General features: G+C 31.6%; 4 protein-coding genes and 1 long non-coding RNA gene across 7 annotated transcripts in view; 2 read left to right on the top strand and 3 right to left on the bottom strand.

Annotated features, from left to right (window-relative positions):
- The window catches only part of LOC145939563 (uncharacterized), a 45,987-nt gene extending 41,518 nt beyond the window's left edge, over window positions 1-4,469 (bottom strand). Inside the window, exons 1-3 of the long non-coding RNA XR_014425842.1 lie at window positions 3,864-4,469; window positions 3,117-3,321; window positions 2,418-2,616 (exon numbers count right to left, since the gene is read on the bottom strand). This is a non-coding gene — a long non-coding RNA (uncharacterized LOC145939563). The remainder of the gene's footprint in view (window positions 1-2,417; window positions 2,617-3,116; window positions 3,322-3,863) is intronic.
- Window positions 4,466-6,070, top strand: LOC145939562 (pyrimidodiazepine synthase). The gene is made up of 5 exons (XM_083043979.1): window positions 4,466-4,561; window positions 4,652-4,757; window positions 5,110-5,353; window positions 5,436-5,672; window positions 5,756-6,070. Exons 1-5 carry the CDS (start codon window positions 4,537-4,539, stop codon window positions 5,927-5,929), a joined length of 786 nt encoding a protein of 261 aa, XP_082900105.1. The 5' UTR covers window positions 4,466-4,536; the 3' UTR covers window positions 5,930-6,070.
- A 22-nt stretch (window positions 6,071-6,092) lies between these two features.
- LOC145939561 (uncharacterized) lies at window positions 6,093-6,950 on the bottom strand. The gene is made up of 2 exons (XM_083043978.1): window positions 6,723-6,950; window positions 6,093-6,641 (listed from the first exon to the last, which is right to left on the bottom strand). The coding sequence occupies exons 1-2, from the start codon at window positions 6,750-6,752 to the stop codon at window positions 6,375-6,377; spliced, it is 297 nt and encodes a 98-aa protein (XP_082900104.1). The 5' UTR covers window positions 6,753-6,950; the 3' UTR covers window positions 6,093-6,374.
- A 1,076-nt stretch (window positions 6,951-8,026) lies between these two features.
- Window positions 8,027-16,707, bottom strand: Usp47 (ubiquitin specific protease 47). 2 transcript variants are annotated; one of them, XM_083045031.1, is made up of 18 exons: window positions 16,568-16,707; window positions 16,296-16,499; window positions 14,203-14,412; window positions 13,788-14,091; window positions 13,425-13,603; window positions 13,124-13,298; window positions 12,941-13,062; window positions 12,674-12,867; window positions 12,370-12,584; window positions 12,072-12,295; window positions 11,819-11,986; window positions 11,040-11,418; window positions 10,589-10,951; window positions 10,038-10,508; window positions 9,694-9,947; window positions 9,245-9,607; window positions 8,979-9,145; window positions 8,027-8,909 (listed from the first exon to the last, which is right to left on the bottom strand). In XM_083045031.1, the coding sequence occupies exons 3-18, from the start codon at window positions 14,407-14,409 to the stop codon at window positions 8,759-8,761; spliced, it is 3,936 nt and encodes a 1,311-aa protein (XP_082901157.1). In that variant the 5' UTR covers window positions 14,410-14,412; window positions 16,296-16,499; window positions 16,568-16,707; the 3' UTR covers window positions 8,027-8,758. The 2 variants fall into 2 exon arrangements, with proteins under 2 accessions (XP_082901157.1, XP_082901158.1); XM_083045032.1 differs by having other exon boundaries at window positions 16,575-16,690.
- On the top strand, window positions 16,669-21,183 carry LOC145940132 (small G protein signaling modulator 3 homolog). 2 transcript variants are annotated; one of them, XM_083045034.1, is made up of 16 exons: window positions 16,669-16,685; window positions 16,842-17,124; window positions 17,571-17,752; window positions 17,953-18,051; window positions 18,184-18,347; window positions 18,411-18,630; window positions 18,724-18,854; window positions 18,949-19,182; window positions 19,266-19,360; window positions 19,443-19,588; window positions 19,697-19,794; window positions 19,877-20,056; window positions 20,154-20,264; window positions 20,343-20,653; window positions 20,745-20,905; window positions 20,991-21,183. In XM_083045034.1, the coding sequence occupies exons 2-16, from the start codon at window positions 17,056-17,058 to the stop codon at window positions 21,181-21,183; spliced, it is 2,394 nt and encodes a 797-aa protein (XP_082901160.1). In that variant the 5' UTR covers window positions 16,669-16,685; window positions 16,842-17,055. The 2 variants fall into 2 exon arrangements, with proteins under 2 accessions (XP_082901160.1, XP_082901159.1); XM_083045033.1 differs by lacking the exon at window positions 16,669-16,685 and having other exon boundaries at window positions 16,737-17,124.
- Window positions 21,184-21,771: the final 588 nt, after the last annotated feature.

The following is a 21,771-nucleotide window of genomic DNA, read 5'->3' as shown; positions in this document are numbered from 1 at the left end:
ATGAGTGGATGAACGAGGGATGTGTGTCTGGGCACTAGCGTAGAACGCGTTAGATTAGGTAGATAAGCGATCCTCCCTACATCCCCCTCTCGAAGATCGAAGAACACGGTTTCTCGACGTTAGCGTGATAACGGAACAGGAGAAGGCACAACGGAATAGAGATGAGAATCGCGAGAATCGCGATCCGGGAAATCGGGGGAGCGCTGTTGTTGTTCTTGTTGTCGTGCGCTTGTATTAAAGTCGCCATGTTCTAATTAAACGTGCCGACGGGGTTGTATCAGTCGTTGGCAAAATCAATGTGGTTCCCATTTCTCTATGCATTTACGTTTGCCTTCTTGAGCGTGATACAAAAGAAACATATATCTATTTAATCGAAGAAAGAGAAAGAGAGAAACAGAGGGAACGAGGGAAAATCAGAAAAAGCAATCGAAGAAGAAATCAAAAAAGAAGGGGAGGTTTTGCAGCTATTCTCTCTCGCTCCTATCCCTTACGTGTACGTAAACACGTGTGCGTAAATGAAACCGAGAAAAAAAAACGAGACAAAAGGTCCTCCGGCGCGGAGACACAAAGAACGAAGTTGCAGCGCGATGGAGGAGATGGAAAAGGATGAGGAAGAGAAGGGAAGAGGTATATATGGAGGCAAGATAGGAGAGAAAAATAAGCCGAGCAACACACGGTAGGTCAGTCTTGGTTGCCAGCGGTTGGCGAATTGGTCGGGTTGCCATGGAGAAGAGGGCCGAGAGGGTGTTCTACGGGTTCGGCGAGGTCCGCCCCAACGGGAAACCCCCATTCGGGAAATTCGCGGCGTCGCCACGCCGAACCATGCCGCGGTACCGGAGGTTTAGCTCGGCTTGGCTAATCGATTCTGCTACCAATCAGCGCCCGCGCCGTTCCTCCACATCCTCTTCCACCTCGTTTTACCCCTTACACATTTTCTCTCTTTCTCTACCACCCCCCCCTCTCTCTCTCTCTCTCTCGTCCACCCTCTCACCCCTTTTCTGTCTCTCTCTCTCTTCGTGGTATTTTGTACAACACTAGCTGCCACGATCATGACTACCGCCACCCGCTGCCACGAGTTCTACCTAGCACCTACGCCACCTCCATTTCCCCATCATCGACTCTACCTTTGTGTGTACCCTTCTTCGACGCCGCTATCAACACCGCCTCCACTTATATAAAATACGCGCTCCTTCACCTATATAAGCAAAAACCGCCCCCGCTCCATATCTAACTTCTTGTGTATATTACTCGACTTTAAGATGCATATACATATACATCGCAGGCGAATGCAATAATAATGCATTGTAGCAGACGTGTGTCAAAAGTTCAGAGACGCGTGTGTCTTATTCGTGCTTCGACGCGGAAAATGAGTTATCCGTTTTGCTCTTCATTAATTAAATTTTTCGCAGAAATAATATTGCAACAAAGCGTTATTCTTATTACTTATGCAAATTAAAAACTTTACAAAAAATAAATAGTTATTATATGTTTTATATATGTGCTTATTTAATTTTATTACTTGTAGAAAGATATTAATTTCATTAATTGTGAAAATAAGCAACAATTCTGATACAGTTTACGCGCTATTTTATATGCTAACAATAAGTGTGAAAACAATTTTATATTCCATGTACACAGAGAGAATTTTCTCTTAAAATTTACCCTAAAAATCATGGTAATCGTGGGACAATATGATATAGAAAGAATTTTATGAGAATTTCTCTGATTAATATTTATCACAATAAAAATATCTATCAAAAAAAATATATAAAATATGTTTGATTAATTTTACTATGCAATTTTAGTAAAATTAATCAAACATGTTTTATATTTTATTGTGATAGATATTATATTATTTTTATTGTGATAAATGATAAATATTAATCAGAGAAATTATCATAAAATTCTTTCCATACCATATAGTCCCACGATTATCATGATTTTCAAGGTAAATTATAAGAGAACATTCTCTTCGTGTGTATCTTCTTCTTATTTATGATAAAAATATTATTTCACGATAAAAGTGAGAAAATATGTAAAGCGCATTAAAATCGGGAAATGTACATCTCAATTCGGGCTGAACTTTTCAACTTATTGTTAAAAAAGGAAATTGAATTTTTTTGCATATACATATATACTCGCCGCGCGTTTATGTGTCGCCCGCCATCTTATGCGCCGAACATGCTCAATGCATGCTCAAATTTTTGCAGGTTCTTGCTCTCGCATATATCTCACTCAATTATAATCATTCTATTACATATCTCATTCTATACTAATAACATTTACTATTTACTAAAAAGTTTCTTTTAAATAAAAAGAAGTATATATGAGTGAGCAGTAGCCTTTCGGATTATCCAGTGTTCTTACTGGAATATTAACCTTATATTATCAATAACCTTTTGTCTTGTAAATTTTACCTTTTATCATTTTCTTCTTCTTTCTGGAAACTCTCCCTGTCTCTCTTTTCATCTCTGTACCCTTCTGCATCTTATTTCTTGTCAAATTAAACCTTTAATCTTCTTTAAACTCAGAAATATATAGGATGACTGGACCAGAACAGGATCGAGCTCGGTGCTTGTTGCTAGACAACTGCGCAGGCGCAGTTACCAATCGTCCCTGTTAGATATAGCGCCAAAAAATTAATCGCCGCGCCATCTAGTGTATGCGATATAAAGGGCGGGAATAATAGGTTAATTTTTTTTATATAAAATTAAAATTGGGAAATGTACAAAAAAAAAGCGGACAACCTTTTAGTTCGCGACTGTACATCTCATTTCGGGCTGAACTTTTCAACTTATTATTAAAAAATGAATTTGATTTTTTTTTCGCATATATATACTCGCCGCGCGTTTATTTGTCACCCGCCATCTTATGCGCCGAATATACTCAATGCATGCTCAAATTTTTGCAGGTTTTTGCTCTCGGATATATTTCACTCAATTATAATCATTCTATTACATATCTCATTCTATACTACTAACATTTACTATTTACTAAAAAGTTTCTTTTAAATAAAAAGAAGTATATATGAGTGAACAGTAGCCTTTCGGACTATCCAGTTCTTACTGGAATATTAACCTTATTTTATCAATAACCTTTTCTCTTGTAAATTTTACCTTTTATCATTTTCTTCTTCTTTCTGGAAACTCTCCCTGTCTCTCTTTTCATCTCTGTACCCTTCTACATCTTATTTCTTTGTCAAATTAAACCTTTAATCTTCTTAAAACTTAGAAATATATAGGATGACTGGACCAGGACAAGATCGAGCTCGGTGCTGGTTGCTAGACAACTGCGCAGGCGCAGTGTTACCAATCATCCCTGCTAGATATAGCGCCAAAAAATTAATCGACGCGCCATCTAGTTGTATTCTAATTATCTACCGTTTCTTTATCACGTATGCGATATAAAAAGGGCGGGAATAGGTGAATTTTTTTTTATAAAATTCTTAAAATCGGGAAATGTATATACAAAAAAAAAGCGGACAACCTTTTAGTCCGCGACTGTACATCTCAATCTCGGGCTGAACTTTTTAACTTATTGTTAAAAAAGGAAATTGAATTTCTTTTCGCATATATATATATATTCGCCGCGCGTTTATTTGTCGCTCGCCATCTTATGCGTCGAACATGCTCAATGCATACTCAAATTTTTGCAGGTTCTTGCTCTTGCATATATTTCACTCAATTACAATTATTTTATTACATATCTCATTCGATACTAATAATATTTACTATTTACTAAAAGATTTCTCTTAAATAAAAAGAAGTATGTATGAGTGAGAGAGCAGTAGCTTTTCGGACTATCCAGTTCTTACTGAGTATTAACCTTGTATTATTAATAACCTTTTCTCTTGTAAATTTTACCTTTTATCATTCTTCTTCTTTCTGGAAACTCTCCCTGTCTCTCTTTTCATCTCTGTACCCTTCTGCTTCTTATTTCTTGTTAAATAAACCTTTAATCTTCTTTAAACTCAAAAATGTACAGGATGACTGGACCAGAACAGGATCGAGCTCGGTGCTGGTTGTTAGTTGTTAGACAACTGCGCAGGCGCAGTGTTACCAATCGTCCCTGCTAGTTATAGCGCCAAAAAGTTAATCGACGCGCCATCTAATCGTATTATATGTAAATATTTACTACCCTCTGTTGATAAATTAATAATTACAGAGAAAATGACAGGTGAATTTTTTTTTTAATTCTCGTAATTCTGACGTATATTTCATCAATGATTGATGACGAAAGCGTTTATCAGAAAATGACAGATAGAAGAGAAAGATACAAAATGAGAGAAGTCAATTGAATGAACATAGAAGGCGCACATCGCACATATGCTCCGTGATAAAGCAATTAAACTCTATCTTTCTCTCTCCCATGTCACGTATGTGATATCTTCGTGTAGAGAAATCCTCGTATTGTCCATATTGTCATCGATATTTATTCTTCGACTCAGCCGGGGGATAACGGAAATTCGTCAAGCGTTATTTAGAACAACAGACAGAATTTCTACCTGACGTTCCACGGCTAATAACGAGGCTCAGGATGACTGCGAAACACTTGAGTACCGGTATAAGAAAAATATTTATAATGGACACTAATTATACACAATATATAAAATTGACAATAACAGTTATGGACACGTAGTTTTTTCTTTTAGGATCGGTACCTCCGCCCCTCGTACCTGGAAAAATACGCTTGTACAGTATGCGTTTTTGTCCATATGCACAAAGGATACATTTAGTATTGGATGCCAAACAAATTCCGTAAGCATACTCGTAATGCACAAGCTTTTTTTATATATATTATATAATAGAGTCAATTTCTTTAGAGTATTTTAAAAAAAAATTAAAAATATATATATATATATATGATTATATATATATGATTTTTATAAATAATTTTACATGTTTCTGTACATGTATAATTTTTTCTACTTTATTCTTGAAGATAATGTAATACAGTACTGTTCGCAGTTATATTTTTTGAAGCATTAAGTTTCTCTTTTTGTAGAGAAACAATTTCCAAGTGATTTTGTTAAATAATTGTTAAATATTGTAAATAATGTCATGTTTATGAACTTTCATGTATATATAATCTCTTTACACATTGTTTTAGATATGATGTAGTGTATGTGAATCTAACACATAAGCCAGACTGGTTAATAGAAAAAAGCCCATTGAATAAAGTTCCTTGCATTGAATTAGAAGGAGGAGAAATACTATACGAGAGCCTAATTATTGCTGATTATCTGGATGATGCCTATCCTCAAAATAAATTATATCCAAGTAATCCTTTAGCAAAAGCTAAGGATAAGTTATTAATTGATAGATTTAATACAGTAATAACAACTATGCATAAGGTATTCTTTATGTTGATTGATGAATATATTCCTTATTTATAAAGTACATTTATGCATTTTAAACTTATTTATTATTTTGTAGGTATTTTCTATCAACTATCCAACCATGGTAACATTACAGCAAGATTTATTTAATGACGCATTAAATGGTTTAGAATTATTTGATCAGGAGTTGGCAAAAAGAGGTACCCCCTTTTTTGGAGGGAGCAAGCCTGGCATGTTGGACTTTATGATATGGCCATGGTGCGAAAGAGCAGATGTGATAAGAAATATACGGGGAGAACAGTTTATCATACCTCGAAAACGTTTCTTGTGGCTGGTAATACAATACATATAATATTATTGGAAGATAGTGTATAAATGTTTAAAATTACTTCTGATACAAATTCTTATATGATATAGCTTGAATGGAAAACTGCTATGAAAGAAGATCCTGCAGTACGTGGCAGCTTTCTGGATGTTGATACACATGCCAAGTACATATATAGTCGTATAGCTGGAACACCTCAGTACGACTTAATAACTGAAGACAGTACAATCCAATCACAAAGCCCATTCCATCTGACAATCTTTTAAGTTTAAATAATTCATTACCTCTTTATATATATTGTTGATTCAACATAGCAAATTGCATTCTATAGAAGAAATACATATTTGCGATATAAAATAAATGTTCATGCAATAACAATCTAAAACAAGCATTAATTAGTCATGAAATATATATATTAAAAAAGCCTTTATCTTGATTGTTATATTAATTGATATATAAAAATAAAAATTTCTTTTACATAAAAAATTAGATGTTCTCATAATATGTTTATTTATTTATTTACCTAATGTGGACATTTGTGTATTATTAGACATTATGCAAATTGTTGCATGTAAACTATATAAATTTAAAATGTATTTATATTTAATATTTACAAAATCCGATATTCATTGACAAGTCATGAATCATACTTTGTATAAAATTTATAAAACATTAATACTGCAATATTTCTCTTTTAATAATATATAACTATTAAATGTTCTCAAAAATCATCAAATATATTCCATAGAAAAGAAAGCATATAAAAATCAAACAGGCCGCTACTATAAAAGATTTTGAGTTTTCTTTCCTTAAATTCTGTAATTTTTTTTCATTTCTTCTGAGGACTTCTTTAACTTCTTCTAACTCATTTTCCAATCTTTCGCGATTTTCTGTAGTAAGTAATTTTGTTTTTAGCTTTTTCTCAATTACTTCAACTCTGTATAAAGTATCTTTCAAACTCTCTTCCACGTGTTCCATCTAAAAATATAAACAATCAAGCTGTGATCTTTCGTATAAATTCTCATTCAATAGATAATAAAAAAGTCAAATTATTAGTACCTTGGTAATCACAGTCTCGCTTCGCGTCATTATGTAGTAATTCAGTGATGTGCACACACACTCTTGCTTTTATATATTTTTTCCACAAAAAATATTACAAGATAAATAAATATAATAAAATTCTTATGACACACTTGCAAAGTAGAATATTGACGAGTAAAGTGTGTACACGTGTACTACAACCAGAAAGAATAAAATAACGAGAAAGTAAGCTGACAACGCTATAAGCGTCAGGGATAGTGTCTCAATCGGTAAATTCCTTGAAATCGATAGTAACACATCACAATATAAATTTAAAAAATATATATGAACATTCTAGCTTGTTTGGAATAATTTTAATCATCATGGATTACTAAATTAATTAATGCAATTAGATCTCTATATTAGGGATATATTAAATTCTTGATTTTTCTTTTGATTTTTTATACTATAATATAATAATATAAACATATTTTACATCATAGTAGAGATAAGATTTTGAATGTTTTTATTAATGTATCTTGTCTGTATTACTTTTAACGCGTTTTCAATGTATTGCATATATATTTCTGGTTACGACTGGATAAGGATAAAGGTTTGTAAAATAAGTAATTGTATATCTAAACGATATTCAGGCATTTCAATATTTCATTGTTAATAATTATAAATATAATTTGTTTCACACAAATAATTTCAGTGTATTATACAGAGAATAATATTTGATCGCTGATGATTGGAGAATTTCAAATTACAATCCTATCAAGAGAGATATATATATATATCATAATCTTACAATTAACTTATTCACAAAAAGATCAATGTATAATTCACTACTTTTATTGTTATCTACCTTTCTAAAAGATAGCATCAATATCAATATTTTTCATTCGTTCAGCGATTATAAAAACAATAATCAAACAACATTTTAAGTCTAATTTCAGGCGATAAATAAAACATTAATAGAGGGTAACAAAATAAATAAAGATACAACAAGTAAAACTATTAAATTATCACTTGGTCCAGTTAATCAATTTTCATCTTTAAGAGAAAAAAAATTATTCGAGTATTATATAAAAGCAGATTTCAAAATCAAAACTTTCAAGCGAAAAACATTAGAAGTAATAAACGCAGTTCACACTTTCATAAATTAAAAAGAGTAGATCAGTTAAATATACAATAGTTAATTAAAAAGTTATCAAACATATTTGTTATAACATGATTGATTATATACAAGTAATTTGATAACACATTGCTATATTAATGTCATCATACACATTGTATTAAAACATGATTTGTAAAACAAAGCTTCATAAAGTAGCTTCATCAAGTAGCATTCAAAAGCTTAATTTATACTATCAAAATATGTTATAATTATTACTGAAAACCAAAAAAGTGACAAAAAAAGTATTGTTAATATGAAAGTTTTTTTTTATATACAGTGCAATTTTTAAATAATACTAGATATATGTATAATTGTTTCAACAAAGATAAAAGAAGTCTAGCACGTTTTAAGATATATAAAGATATAAAAGTTATTTCTCTATCCATATAGAAAAATCAATTTATAAAAATATAATGAAAATAACAGAAGTACAAGTTATCGATGTCAATAATTTATACATGAATTTTCATCAAACATGATCAAGAAATTAGCTTATTGCCATATTATTAGAAATTTTATGGCTAACTAAATTTGTTTAATTTTGACTCTATAGATGAAAAATTGATTCAATAGACCAGGTGATATACTACATATTTTACACTTCATATAAATTCTAAAAATCTCGAAATCAGGTGTGGATACGAAGATCCTGAATTACGTGTTGTCATATAACAATTCATAAATCCAAACAGTCTTCAAAATTCAATAGGTTCAAAGAAAACCCGAAAACTTTTAGAAACGCGGAAGCTTTGAAATGCTGAAGACTCATTGAAACACAAAATACCTGATATTTGATGACATGCCGATTTCACAAATATAAACGTGCAAATGTTGTGTGTTCACACACCTGCCTATTTAGCAATTTGTTTTTAAGAGACGCTTTCTCTATAAAAGATCATTCGGTATCCAAATATATTTTAAGTGCTCTCTCTCGACGTGGACTGTAACTTGAAGTAGTAGTAAGCGGCGTTAAGCGTGAGTTTTCCTTAAAAGCGATTTCCATTACCTCGTCAGCATTTAATTGTTTTGGTTTTTCCCTATTATCCCTAAAAAAATTAAAAACTGTGAGGTTAGAGAATCATTAACATCATAATATCCAAAAATATCATAAATACCTATATAAGAAAACAGCACCATCTTCAAAATTAAAAGCTAAACCATCGTGATGTTCATTCCAATCAAGTTCATTTTGAATTCGAAGCACAGAACTGTCACATGGAAAATGACCTTTCCCCTTTGCTATATCTATATTCTCCTCTGGAATATCTGATATTAAGGAAAGCTAGAAAAAAATGACATCCATGTACTTCCTTTTTATCCTTATAAAAACAATTTACGCTTCTTTTTGTTCATTTGTAAAAAGCAATTTTGCATGATTTACCTTCTTTTTTAATTCTTCGATGATTTTGTTATCCATGACAATTTCTTGAAATGGTTCTAGTTGCACTTTTGCTGGTGACCACCTTCTGACAAACAAGACAATCTGATTGGTATCTGTGACTGTCTCTTTATCTGGTAATTCTTGAACAATCATTTCAAATTGCGAGTGAAATCGGAGATCTTCGAATTTCTGTTCGTTTAAGAATACTTTTGCGGCTGTCTTATAATATTTTTTTCTAAGCCGACATTTTTCATACGGTATATCTATATCGTATTTTCTCTTTATTTCTGCCAGTATCTCTTTTTTCGCCTGCCCAACCGTCATATCTTTCGAGACGATCCATTCGCACAAAAATTTATAAGGCTAATAAAATTTTAATTTACAATTAAAACTCTAATAATATCAATATAAAACTTGTATACAAAATATGAATAAAAAATGAATCAAACCTCAGTGGAGTCGACCAATAGTTGATATAATTTTACTTTGAATTCTCCGCTACGTAAGGCTCGTCCGAGTTTCACGTTAAGTCTTTCACCATCCTCGTACGAGTTAAGCTGTTCTGTTAGACAGCTACATTCCGATTCACCGGAATTCGATAAACGAAAAATTTTGAAATAATCCACAGGTACACTTACGAACGGTTCCAAATCTTTTTTCAAAGTGCTTAATCTCATTCTTTTATCAACTAATACTTTAAGTACTACAAAGAGAGAAAGAATAATTAAATTGAAAGAAATCGAGACAATCATAATCACTAACAATAAGAGAAAGATTTAATTCGAGAACGTACATTTTTGTTGAGTACTATCTGTATAAGGCGTAGCTCTAAAATAATATTCAGAATCGTCATCAATGTCCCAATTTTCTATTTCGAATTGCTTTGAAATCTTGTACTCTCTAAATGTACTACTATGTACTACTCTATATGGCCTATATGGCATATGCCACGACTGTGGTTCAATGTCGACACCCTCTGGTGCATCGCCGACTAACGTTTTATCACTATCGCTAAGACTACTATCTTCGCTATTACTCTGTTCAGGTGTATTCCACTCTTCAGCTTCCCCTAATTGAGGACTTATATTTCGAATAGTGGTATCTTCGTTACTTCGTGCACAACCTTTCGAATTTTCATTGTATTTCAGATTGAGGTCACAATGCGACTCGGCAACGCACAGTTTAGGTGAGCCATTGCTAACAGGCTTCTCCTTTTCCTCATGTTTATCATCTAACAACGGGATATTCAACTCTTCCAATGTTTCTGTATAAAAAATGAAAATTTTTATAAATATATAAATAAAAAAATTATATAAAATTATTTAAAAGTTATATATAAATTACCTTTGCTGATATCTGGTAACTGGACATGCAATGAAATAACGTATCTAAAATTCTCTATAACTCTGTATACTGTTGATTCTAGAAAAGATTTGTTATTATCTATATCGTACATTGTTGATATGAATACTTTATTTGCATTATAAAATCCTTCAGTTTGAAGATCACTATCATCATTTTCCACAAGTCTAGTTTCTGGATGTTTTCGCAATATTACTTTCATTTGCTTAGGATCCATATTAATAATTTTTCCTACGATTTGTTTATATTCTTTAACACTTTGCGACAAAGAACCTCGAATATCGATCGGACCACCAATTACTTCCTCTCTGGCTACATCTATGACAAATACTTTAGTTGCAACTCCTGAAATGTAATGTTAAAAAAGTTAATAAAGTTTAAAATTTTTTCACAACGTAATTAGCTATGCACACCTATTCAATTGTGTACTCACCACCTGGTAAATATGTTTCAAACTTTTGATCTTTGCGACGAATTTCTAACAATAAATCGAATCGACGTGAAATACGCCATATACTTCCAACAGATTCGTGCTCTCGATCGTCGTAACTGCATTCTATTAAATCGGTATTATGTTCGTAACTAACTAAACGGCACTGATCTAGACTCACTACATTTTCGAGGCCAAATTTCTTATAAGCTTTCTCTGTTGCCTCGGCCCACGTAATGTCGGACATAACGTATAATTTGATATTCATCAATTTTCCCTCTACCGGATGATGACAGTATATTTTCAACCTAGGTATGGACATTTGTTTCTCACGATTTTTTCTATCATTATCTTCATTTTCTTTCATTTTCTTCAATAGTTCCTACAAATAAGATGATAAAATGCTTTTAAATAATCTTGAAGGAATAAAATATTGATTAAATTGCAATTAAAACAATAACTTGTAAAAAAAATAGTTTTGAGAACACGAAATAGTAAATAACAGTATTTCCCCCCTGAGAATTTCATAAGAGAAACTGTTGCCAAAAATTATACTATGAAAATTTCAGATACTATGCATTCAATATCCAAAAATAATTTCTTTGCTTGTAACTGACTTGAATTGCGAATTGATCAAACAATTTGACCATTGGTTTCATTCAAATTAAAAAAACCATTTTAATTTGACATGTTCAAACGTTCCTATCTCTAATTTCTCAAATCAATCTACACAATTTGTTCAAATTTATCTTTAAATTCTAGTTTTTACTTTAATCACATACTTGAATATGTCGTGGAAAATCTTGGATTTGCATAGGCAAAGTATTACGAGTACGATCAATTTGCCTATACATGAGCATATATGCGTTTGTGCTGCTGCTATACGCGCCACTATAATACGCTCTTGATGGTCCTCCACCATACGTTTTTTGAATGTCATCGTGAGTTATCTGAAATTATAATCAAAATTATGGAAAAAAATTATCAATGACATCAAATAATCAAACGAAACTTTTACAAAATCCATTTTCATACCTGAGTTACACTTTGGTCATTAAAACATAACCATTCTTGTGTTCTAAAATCTTTTATATAAGCGTAATAATGGCCTCCACTCGCGCTGCCGCTGTGAATCATGATTGAGAACAGTTCGTACATATATGGGCCTTTTCCTAGCATGTAAGTTCCTCGATTCTTTTCATTCTCATGATTATGCGTAGTACAACTCGATGTCGATGGTCCATTGCTCATATCAATACCTGAAGGTGGACATATACATCTTCTAATAATTCTGAAAATTGTTTCTATAAATGACAATATCCTAATATTATACCTTCATCATCATCTTGATCATGATTGGCTGAATGATTACTGTTGGAAAGGCTGTTGTCGCATGGTGCACAATCGTCGTCTAAAGTACCGCTATCCGTTGTAGAGCTATCATCGCATTTGATACCTAAGCCAATGTCTTCCTCGCCACCTGGGGATTCTTGACTCGTTGTGGACGAAATGAAGGAATTTAAATTTAATATATCTGGGAATGTAACTCTGCAATTGCATAGCTTAGTTAATACAAGTTTACAATAAACAGCAGAATTTTCACTAAATCAATATAATATTGCATACAATTTACATACTTATCATTAAGCTTGATTCTATGAAAAGTTTTGTAATCGAAGTCAAATCGCTTGAGGTGTAAAGTTAATAGGTACGGAAACTTTGTAAACTTCAATCCTTTATGCGCATCGCATTTTTTGTTGCACTTTTCACAATGATACTGATTAGTTCCTTCCAATGTTTCATATTGAACAAACGCTCTGATTGCTTCTTCCTACAAAAGAAAGCTTTTTTCTTATATAGAAATATAAAAATGATATTTCAAATTTCACTATATGATATATTACCACACTATTATATGCAATGTTGCTGCCGAATGGTCTAACTGGCAATGGGATATCGAGAAATGTATCTTCTCTTGATTTCTCTGTTCCACACTCGAGACATTTAACATAATCAATCATCTTTCCTAACAACATAGAAGGCAAATTAGAGATTTTGTCCAACTCACACATAATGATATTTTGTACCTTCATAAAGTCTGTTGATCAGATCCGCTTGTTCTGTATTTTTAAATTTCTGCTCCAATGCATCAAACATAACTCTACAAAGCTCTTGAATATCATGCTGTTGCCATGCTTCGGTAGAATCCCATCCAAAACTTTTAGTTAAGGATGTAGTTTCTACTGCAGATTTTGTAGATGTCTGTTAAAAAAAATATAATTGTGTTATGCATATTGAAAACATGCAAATTTAATTAAAAATAAAAAAATTGCAGTAAGTTTAGTAGTGTAATAGTAAGTATTTATATATTCCAAATATATATTATACCTGTAAATTGAGAAATAATTTCTGTAATTGATATGGTATGCTTAAGGCTTCATCTTTTTCTGAACCATCTACATATTCCCAATTATACAGTGCATTACGAAATTCTGGCGTCATATATAATGCTTGAAGAAGACTATTCAAATAGCAGGTCATTGCTTGATTGACTAAACCAACATAGCCTTAAAGAATTTATGAAATATTAATCATCCAAATATATTATTTTAACGAGAAAATAAATATGTGTTAATCTTTACGAATTTATATTAGAATAATTTTAAATTTATGTGTGTGTATATATATATATATATATATACACACACACACATATATATATATATATATACATATATATATATTACATACTTGTCTCAGTCTTAATGAAACTTCTAAAGTCAACTTCCTCTTTACCATCTCTAACATCTTCCCTCGCATCTTCTCTAACAATATCCTCTTTTCCCCATACATGTAGCTGAAGAGCTGGCGCACCTGCGAGATTGTACGTTGGCAGACTGTATTCCTTTTTTTTTAGTAGTGTTTCATCAACAACAAAAGGTCGTTGCGGATCAAGAACAAATAGAGTATTTTTTAATCCAGCTGAAGTTGGATCAATCGAGAAATCTACTCCAATTTCCTCCATTGTCTTGTCTTTCACATCATCCAAATTGATCTAATATTACACATAAGACATTACATTAGTATTATATATGTATATTTATACGTTTGTGTGTATATATATATATATATATATATATCATTATGTATTTAAAAAGTTAATAACCATTTTGCATGTTGATGTGCATAAAATTAATCTAAAGCTATCTGGTTGCATATGATAATGTTCTTCAATATAATTGTAAAGATCTTTCACGCATGTAGATACATATAAGGAAAACTTGTCACTAGTGCAAGATTTCTGATTAACCTCGTAAGGTAAATTGAATTGGACCACACATATTTGAGTCTTTTCATCGGCTCTGCAAACCATGATCTGTAAACAAAATGACATAAATGCATAAATGTATTTTATCAAATCAAATATTTATTATAATAATTTTTAGGGTAAAACTATTATATCAATATCAACTATATCAACTCAATTATATCAAACCCATTTTTAAAACTATCAAGATATTTTTGAGGCAAAAAACTTTTTAAGAAAAATCTACTACTATAATTTATTTTACAGTTTAGTTGCAAATATTTCGTATATACAATGTCGATTTATATTTAATCCATTAAAATTTTTTCTTTAAAAATTCCATTAAAATCATTAAAGATCTTTCAACGAAAAAATATTATATTATATATAGAGCAAAAAGCAGCATCTCTCCTTCAAGCATAGTTTCTCTTTTATTAATAAGAGTGACAGATTTTCAAAAAGTGATTATTAAAAGCTTATCACAGATACTCTCAAGCAGACAAAAATTGGCATAATGCCATACTGACGGTGGAAAATGAGCAAGATCTACGCAACACAGCAGGATGCTGTTCTGCACGGCATGACACAGTACGGAAAGCCTATAGAGCCTCCAGCTATATTTAGAATGTCTAAACCAAGCTTGTGAAATGGCTCTCTTTCCTGAGATCACAACCCGTCTCTCTTTCTGTCTCCCTGTGCTTCCCTGTTTTATAATTTTTCTTTTTTATAACTGTGACATACAGAGTTAAAAAATAATTTTAATAATTAACCTTTTTATAATTCAATAAAAATTAATTAACTACTCTAATCACATGTTATAATTGTCATCTAAATTATATTCTACACAAATTTATATATATTTTGTGTATATCTATGTAATTATTACATAAATATGTGAACAGCCACATATACACATTTTTATCATATCTTTATATAAGATAAAAATATATTATCTCTTCCTTTTTTTCAATTTTCTATTCACTATAAAGTGTAGTAGTTTTTAGAAAATTATAATCTAAATGTGTGTGTACAGATAAATGATACAAAGTATATTAATTCTTTGTCTACTTAAAATATATATTTTATACAGAATATGTATATGTGTGTATATAAATTAAGCAGATTTCCATTATTAAAACTTTATTAATCTTTATTGTACTAGTTTATTACTGATGTATATTTTAATAGAAAAGCATGCTTGTTCCTAATTAAAACTTATCCAATCTAAAAAATTAAAATCACATAATTCAAAGAACTGATTAAGACAAATTATCATGAGAAATATGGACTGCTCGAAGCAAATTAACTTGATTAAAAAATAAACAATTTTCTACTATTCATAGTGTTTTCTACAATTTGTTCATATTTTTGTAGTATGCTCTTAATCTCTCGCAACTGTAACTTTATGAAATACAATGAATTTTATGTAATGCAATAAACATAACTTGATAAATAATAATCAAAAGTAGCATAGAACTTAATTGAAAAGAAAAAAATTCTAACTATTTAACTCTTGCAGAATAAGATTGTTACTTGCAGTTAGCGCTCAAGTCTGTTATAAAGCTTCAGTATAATACATATTCGCATAGAAAGAAACAAGAAGACACAAAAGAGTAATATTTTGAATAAGTCAATATTTGGAACTTTTTATAACAGAGAGAAATGTTGTCGAAAATCTCCTGGATCCGATTGCGTTGCGATTACGTGCGCGTTATGTGTGTCATTACGCGGGCGTTATGTAAAAATGTACAAATAACTACTTAGGAGTATAATAACAACGTATCAACGTTAAAACGTCCGAGACGGTGCACAAGCACTCAGAGGATCGGAATGCGTGGTCGTGCCAGGAGAAGCTTATTAGGCCAGCCAGACCAGAGGTTTTCCGGCCGCGGTTTCGCGCGCGCGAAATCGCGAAATGCTCGCGGATTATTCGGATTCGAAACGGACATTACCGCGGGGCGCTGGATGGCTGGCGAGGTGGAATCTCTGTGAAATGGCTGGGCGGCCGGCAGAACGAGAGTATCCCTCGATGACAGGCCAAGAGAGACTACCTACTGAATCGGGACTGCTCTCTCCTGCGAGTGTCTCCCGGCGTGTCTCTCCGACCAATTCCGCAATTTCCACTCGACGATAATCCGTCCTCTAACTACGGCTATCTAAAACGATAAATTCCGCTGGAACTCGCTCGCGATTTTTACACCGACACCGAGATTCAGGAACTGACCTCTTACCGAAATCACTGACACACGAGCAACACGCTCACTTTACGCCATGTTTTCTCGCACGGCGCATCTCTCGCTTTTGACAGGTGCTGCCCCCTGCTGACGTTTCTCGAAGATTATGTGCGTAGAAGATAACGGGATCTTTCCTTCTCTTTCTCTCTCTCTCTCTCTCTCTCTTTCTCTTCTTTTCTAGTTTTAGCACTTTTAGCCATTATTTAGTACCTCGGTGTACTAGAGTGTTTGATAGCGAAATTGAGACGAAATGTAATTATATAGATAGAGAGTATCTCCAGAGAAAGCGGTCACGCCGGTGTTTCTCGTGGAATTATTAGTTGACACTGTCAAAAACATCGGATATCTTAAGCTGGAGGTACAACAAAAAATCGTGCTCCAGGCATTCATGTCCATACACTTTGACAGCTGCCAAGTGTCAATGAAGATTTGACGCGCTAATAAACGAGATACTACGAGATACTACGAGATCGACACGATGGATCTGGCCAAGTCGTTCTTTAATGTTCGCGATCACGATGGTTATGTCGGGAAAAAGGAGCATAACGTGAGTATTCGATAAGTTTATAGTATATATCAATTCTAATAACTTTATTATACAAATTATTTTTTATCAGTTTATAAAGAGAGAGAAAAACTTATGAATCAAATGATAGTCACTTGGTGTGTTCCTTATTTTAGTTAATTTATATCTATATGAATATATGAATATATAGATATAAATTAACTAAAATAAGGAACACACCAAGTGACTATCAAGTCCAGAAATAGGTTCCTGTAATTTCAAAGTTATAATAGATTGACAATTAAACAAATACATTTAAAGAAGAAATAATGAAGCAACAATAAAATCAATGTGTGACTTGAAGACAGTAGAAAGTTAAAGAAATATTATCAAAATTATTTTTAAAGATTTCAACTTATATTAATGAAGAGTAAATTCAACTGTTTACCTAAATATTTTTAATGCAATTTACCATTTGGGTATTTTAGAAAAAGTTAGAAACAGCTGTCTCTGAAGATGAAGTTGAAGTGGAGATTGGAGGTTTATGTGGCGAAACTCTGTCGCCAGCACCAGGTGGTTCTTTTTCAGCATTAACTTCATCTATGTGGCCACAAGACATCTTGGCTAAATTGAATCAACCTGATGATCCAAATTCACAACCTGAATACAGGTAAGGTTTATATACATCTCGAATAATATACAAAAATATACTCTCTGGAGTTTCTGTTTTAAATATACATTATATAAAGATTTATTATTTTATTATTTTGCACACAATAAAAATTATTATATTTAGAAAATATGCAATTAGAAAATGTAATATTACAGAATATATAGTAATTATAACTGTTTCTTAACTGTAAAATTTAGATTTGACGAATTTGGTTTTCGTGTGGAGGAGGAAGATGGTCCTGAGCAGAGTTCGAAGAAATTATTGGGAATACCATTTGTTGAAGATCCTCAACACAGGTTAATTATAAGCTTTTCCTGTATTTAATATAAAATAGACAAATTTATAAATGTTTATAGTTATATGTATGAAATATATATATATAGAAATAGAGAATATAATCAAAATACATTATTAATTTAACTTTTCAGATTGCAATGGGTTGCTCTCTTAGAATTTAGCCATAACAAAGAAATAGCAGAACTCTCTTGGCAAAATATGGATCTAAGACTACCTCGCACGGATAAATTGCGTGAAATGGTTCGGCGTGGGATACCTCATTCTCTGAGACCTCAAATTTGGATGCGCATGTCAGGTACAAAACAACAAATGAATATAAATTAGACTGTAAATTATAAAAATATATTTTTAATTACAGGAGCACTCCAGAAAAAATGTTCGTCGGAAACGTCGGAAATATTCTACAAAGATATAGTAAAAGCCTCAAGTAATGATGCTTTAATGACCAATAAACAAATAGAGAAAGATCTCCTTCGCATTATGCCAGCCAATGCATGTTTCAGTCATCTCCATAGTACCGGTATACCCCGTTTAAGGCGTGTTATGCGTGCCTTAGCTTGGCTATATCCCGATATTGGGTATGGAAAGATGCAAACGTGCAATTTTAAGTTTATCTCATTAAGTTAACATAAATATACTAACATATAATTTTGTTTTCCTGTTGCATCAAGTTACTGCCAGGGCACAGGTACAATGGCGGCATCATTATTATTGCTCTTGGAAGAGGAGGATGCATTTTGGATGATGGCAACAATAGTAGAAGATTTGTTACCAGCTTCTTATTACTCTTCAACATTGTTGGGTAAATACATTCTCTGTTGATGTTATATTTAAAGTCGCAAAAAAGTTTATATTGTCAATTATATAATGTTAAATTCTAATTATTTTTTACACAGGTATTCAAGCTGACCAAAAAGTGCTTCGCACATTAGTAACTAATTATCTTCCTGATATAGATCATGTTTTGGCAGTACATGACATAGAATTAAGTCTCATATCTCTGCACTGGTTTTTGACTTTATTTGCATCAGTTGTACACATGAAAATATTATTGCGAATATGGGATATGTTTCTTTTCGATGGATCTATAGTTTTATTTCAAATCACACTTGGAATGTTGAAAATAAAAGGTATTTATTATACTGATTATTTATACTGATATATCCTTTCATATATAATTGCACACGCTTATTGTTATTAAATATTTTTTCAGAAAATGATTTAAAACAATTGGAGAACTCTGCACAAATATTTAACGCTCTCTCAGACATACCAGGTGATATTGATGATGTGGACCAATTATTTAATGTATGTTTTTCTTGATATAATTTTACTTATGTTATAACAAAGTTTCAACATTGTTTTAATATCTGTTTAATACATATTTCAGGTATCATTAGAAATTAGTGGGTCACTAACAGATGTATTAGTTGAAACTCATAGACGTCGTCATTTAGCATATTTAATGGCTGATCAAGGTGGACTAGTAGGGAATCCAGATGCAGTACCAAATTTACCGAAACAACATTTGAATAGGTAATGAAAAATATGTCTATCATTATTATTATTATTAATCTTAATTTAATAATCACGATAATTTAAATTGAATCTCTATTTTTTCATATATGTCTTTTGCTTATGTAGACGTCAAATGAAGCGAAGTAAATCAATGTTACAAACAATTTTGTTTGGCAATGATGATGGTGAAGATGATGCAAAGTCTAAAAATATTCGTCAAACGGGTACATATACATAGTATAGATTTCTCAATTCTTCAAGAAAATTATTGCACTATCCAACTTAATATGAATATGAAACTTTCAGAAATTCTAGTCGATTTAAGGGAAGCTGTTTTACAAGTTGCGAGACATTTCATAAATGTGGATCCAAAATTAAATAATATTGTTCTCATAGCAGATTATACTATGGAAAGTCACGCAAAAGATCATGATAATTATGTCAACGTATCACGAACGCGAAAGAGAAGAGCCAAAGCTTTACTAGGTTCAAATACTTTTTCTATTGTTGCTATTAGTTTAAAGAATTTATTTAGTAAAATTTCGAGACAGTTGAAACTATTTTACAATTGATTATGTTACAGATTTCGAGAGACACGATGATGATGAGCTCGGTTTTCGAAAGAACGATATAATTACAATAATTAGTCAAAAAGATGAACATTGTTGGGTAGGAGAACTCAATGGACTGAGAGGTAATATATGTCTAGAAGAAATCTTATAGTATTTATTTTATATTAAGCACACACACATAATCTGACGACACATTTTAGGATGGTTTCCTGCAAAATTTGTAGAATTGCTAGATGAACGAAGTAAACAATATACATGCGCCGGAGATGATGCAGTTAGCGAAGCTGTTACCGATTTAGTAAGAGGTACATTGTGTCCCACCGTGAAAGCAGTATTAGAGCATGGAATGAAGAGACCGTCATTTTTGGGCGGACCATGTCATCCATGGCTATTTATAGAAGAGGCTTCTAATAGGGAAGTGGAGAAAGATTTCAATTCTGTTTACAGTCGATTAGTATTGTGCAAAACATACAGATTGGACGAAGATGGTAAAGTTCTGACGCCAGAAGAGGTACTATAGATTATTTATATTGTATTGCATTATTATTCTTCTTTCTCTCTCTCATATATATATTCAACAAGTAATAAAATAATTGTTTCAGTTATTATATCGTTGCGTTCAATCTGTAAATCTAACACATGATAACGCACATGCTCAGATGGATGTAAAATTACGCTCTCTCATCTGTCTTGGATTAAACGAACAAGTACTTCATTTATGGTTAGAGGTCTTATGTTCCTGCGTAGAAATAGTACAAAAATGGTAAGTGTAAAAACACACACATACTCTTTGTGTTAAAATTTATGTATAAATCTAATATTTGTCTGTGTTATACTCTGTTATTTAGGTATCATCCATGGAGTTTCATAAATAGTCCAGGTTGGGTACAAATCAAATGTGAATTAAGAATACTAAGCCAATTTGCATTTAACTTGAACCCCGACTGGGAACTACCGCCCAAAAAGGAACAATCGCAGCCTTTAAAAGACGGGGTTCGTGATATGCTAGTCAAACATCATTTATTTAGTTGGGATCTTTAACATATGAGATAATTCTCTCGATTAGTAAGGTATCTCTGGCTAAAAATGTAGTGAATTTTTTCATATGTATTACTAGATATATTTAAAGACTAATTTATTTAAATATTCTTCTTTAAAAATTTCTTTGGATAAATTTTAGCAATTTCTCCCAACATTAATTTTATTAACTCCACAATCTTCGAATACGCAAAAAGCTAACAATTAACAAGCTTTTCATTATTTGCAATAAATCTTAAACTAATGACTAAGAATTATATTATAATGTACAAATAAGTATATAATCTCACACAATTTTATCATTTTGTAGTATAATTCATAAATGTGTTATTAAAGAAAATTTCAATTGTTTAATTATTTAATTTAAGATAATGTAGACATAAAAAATTGACAGTAATTTTTATAACTTTTCTTCTGTTTATCTTGCAACTCTTTTTAAGAAATTAAAAAATTTTTTAAAAATATTTGTCAAAATAATTCTATACTAAAATAATTAACTGCAAAAAAAACAAGATATATCTATAAAGTAGAAATAGATTTTTAGATAAAAAATCTTTAATAAACCAAAGCTGCATTGCCTAACTATATAAA

Source organism: Prenolepis imparis, unplaced genomic scaffold, assembly GCF_030444845.1.
Source record: "Prenolepis imparis isolate NDT839.2.m4 unplaced genomic scaffold, iyPreImpa1.0 SCAF_8, whole genome shotgun sequence".
Classification (NCBI taxonomy): domain Eukaryota; kingdom Metazoa; phylum Arthropoda; class Insecta; order Hymenoptera; family Formicidae; genus Prenolepis; species Prenolepis imparis.
This window is presented reverse-complemented; position numbering and strand designations above follow the sequence as displayed.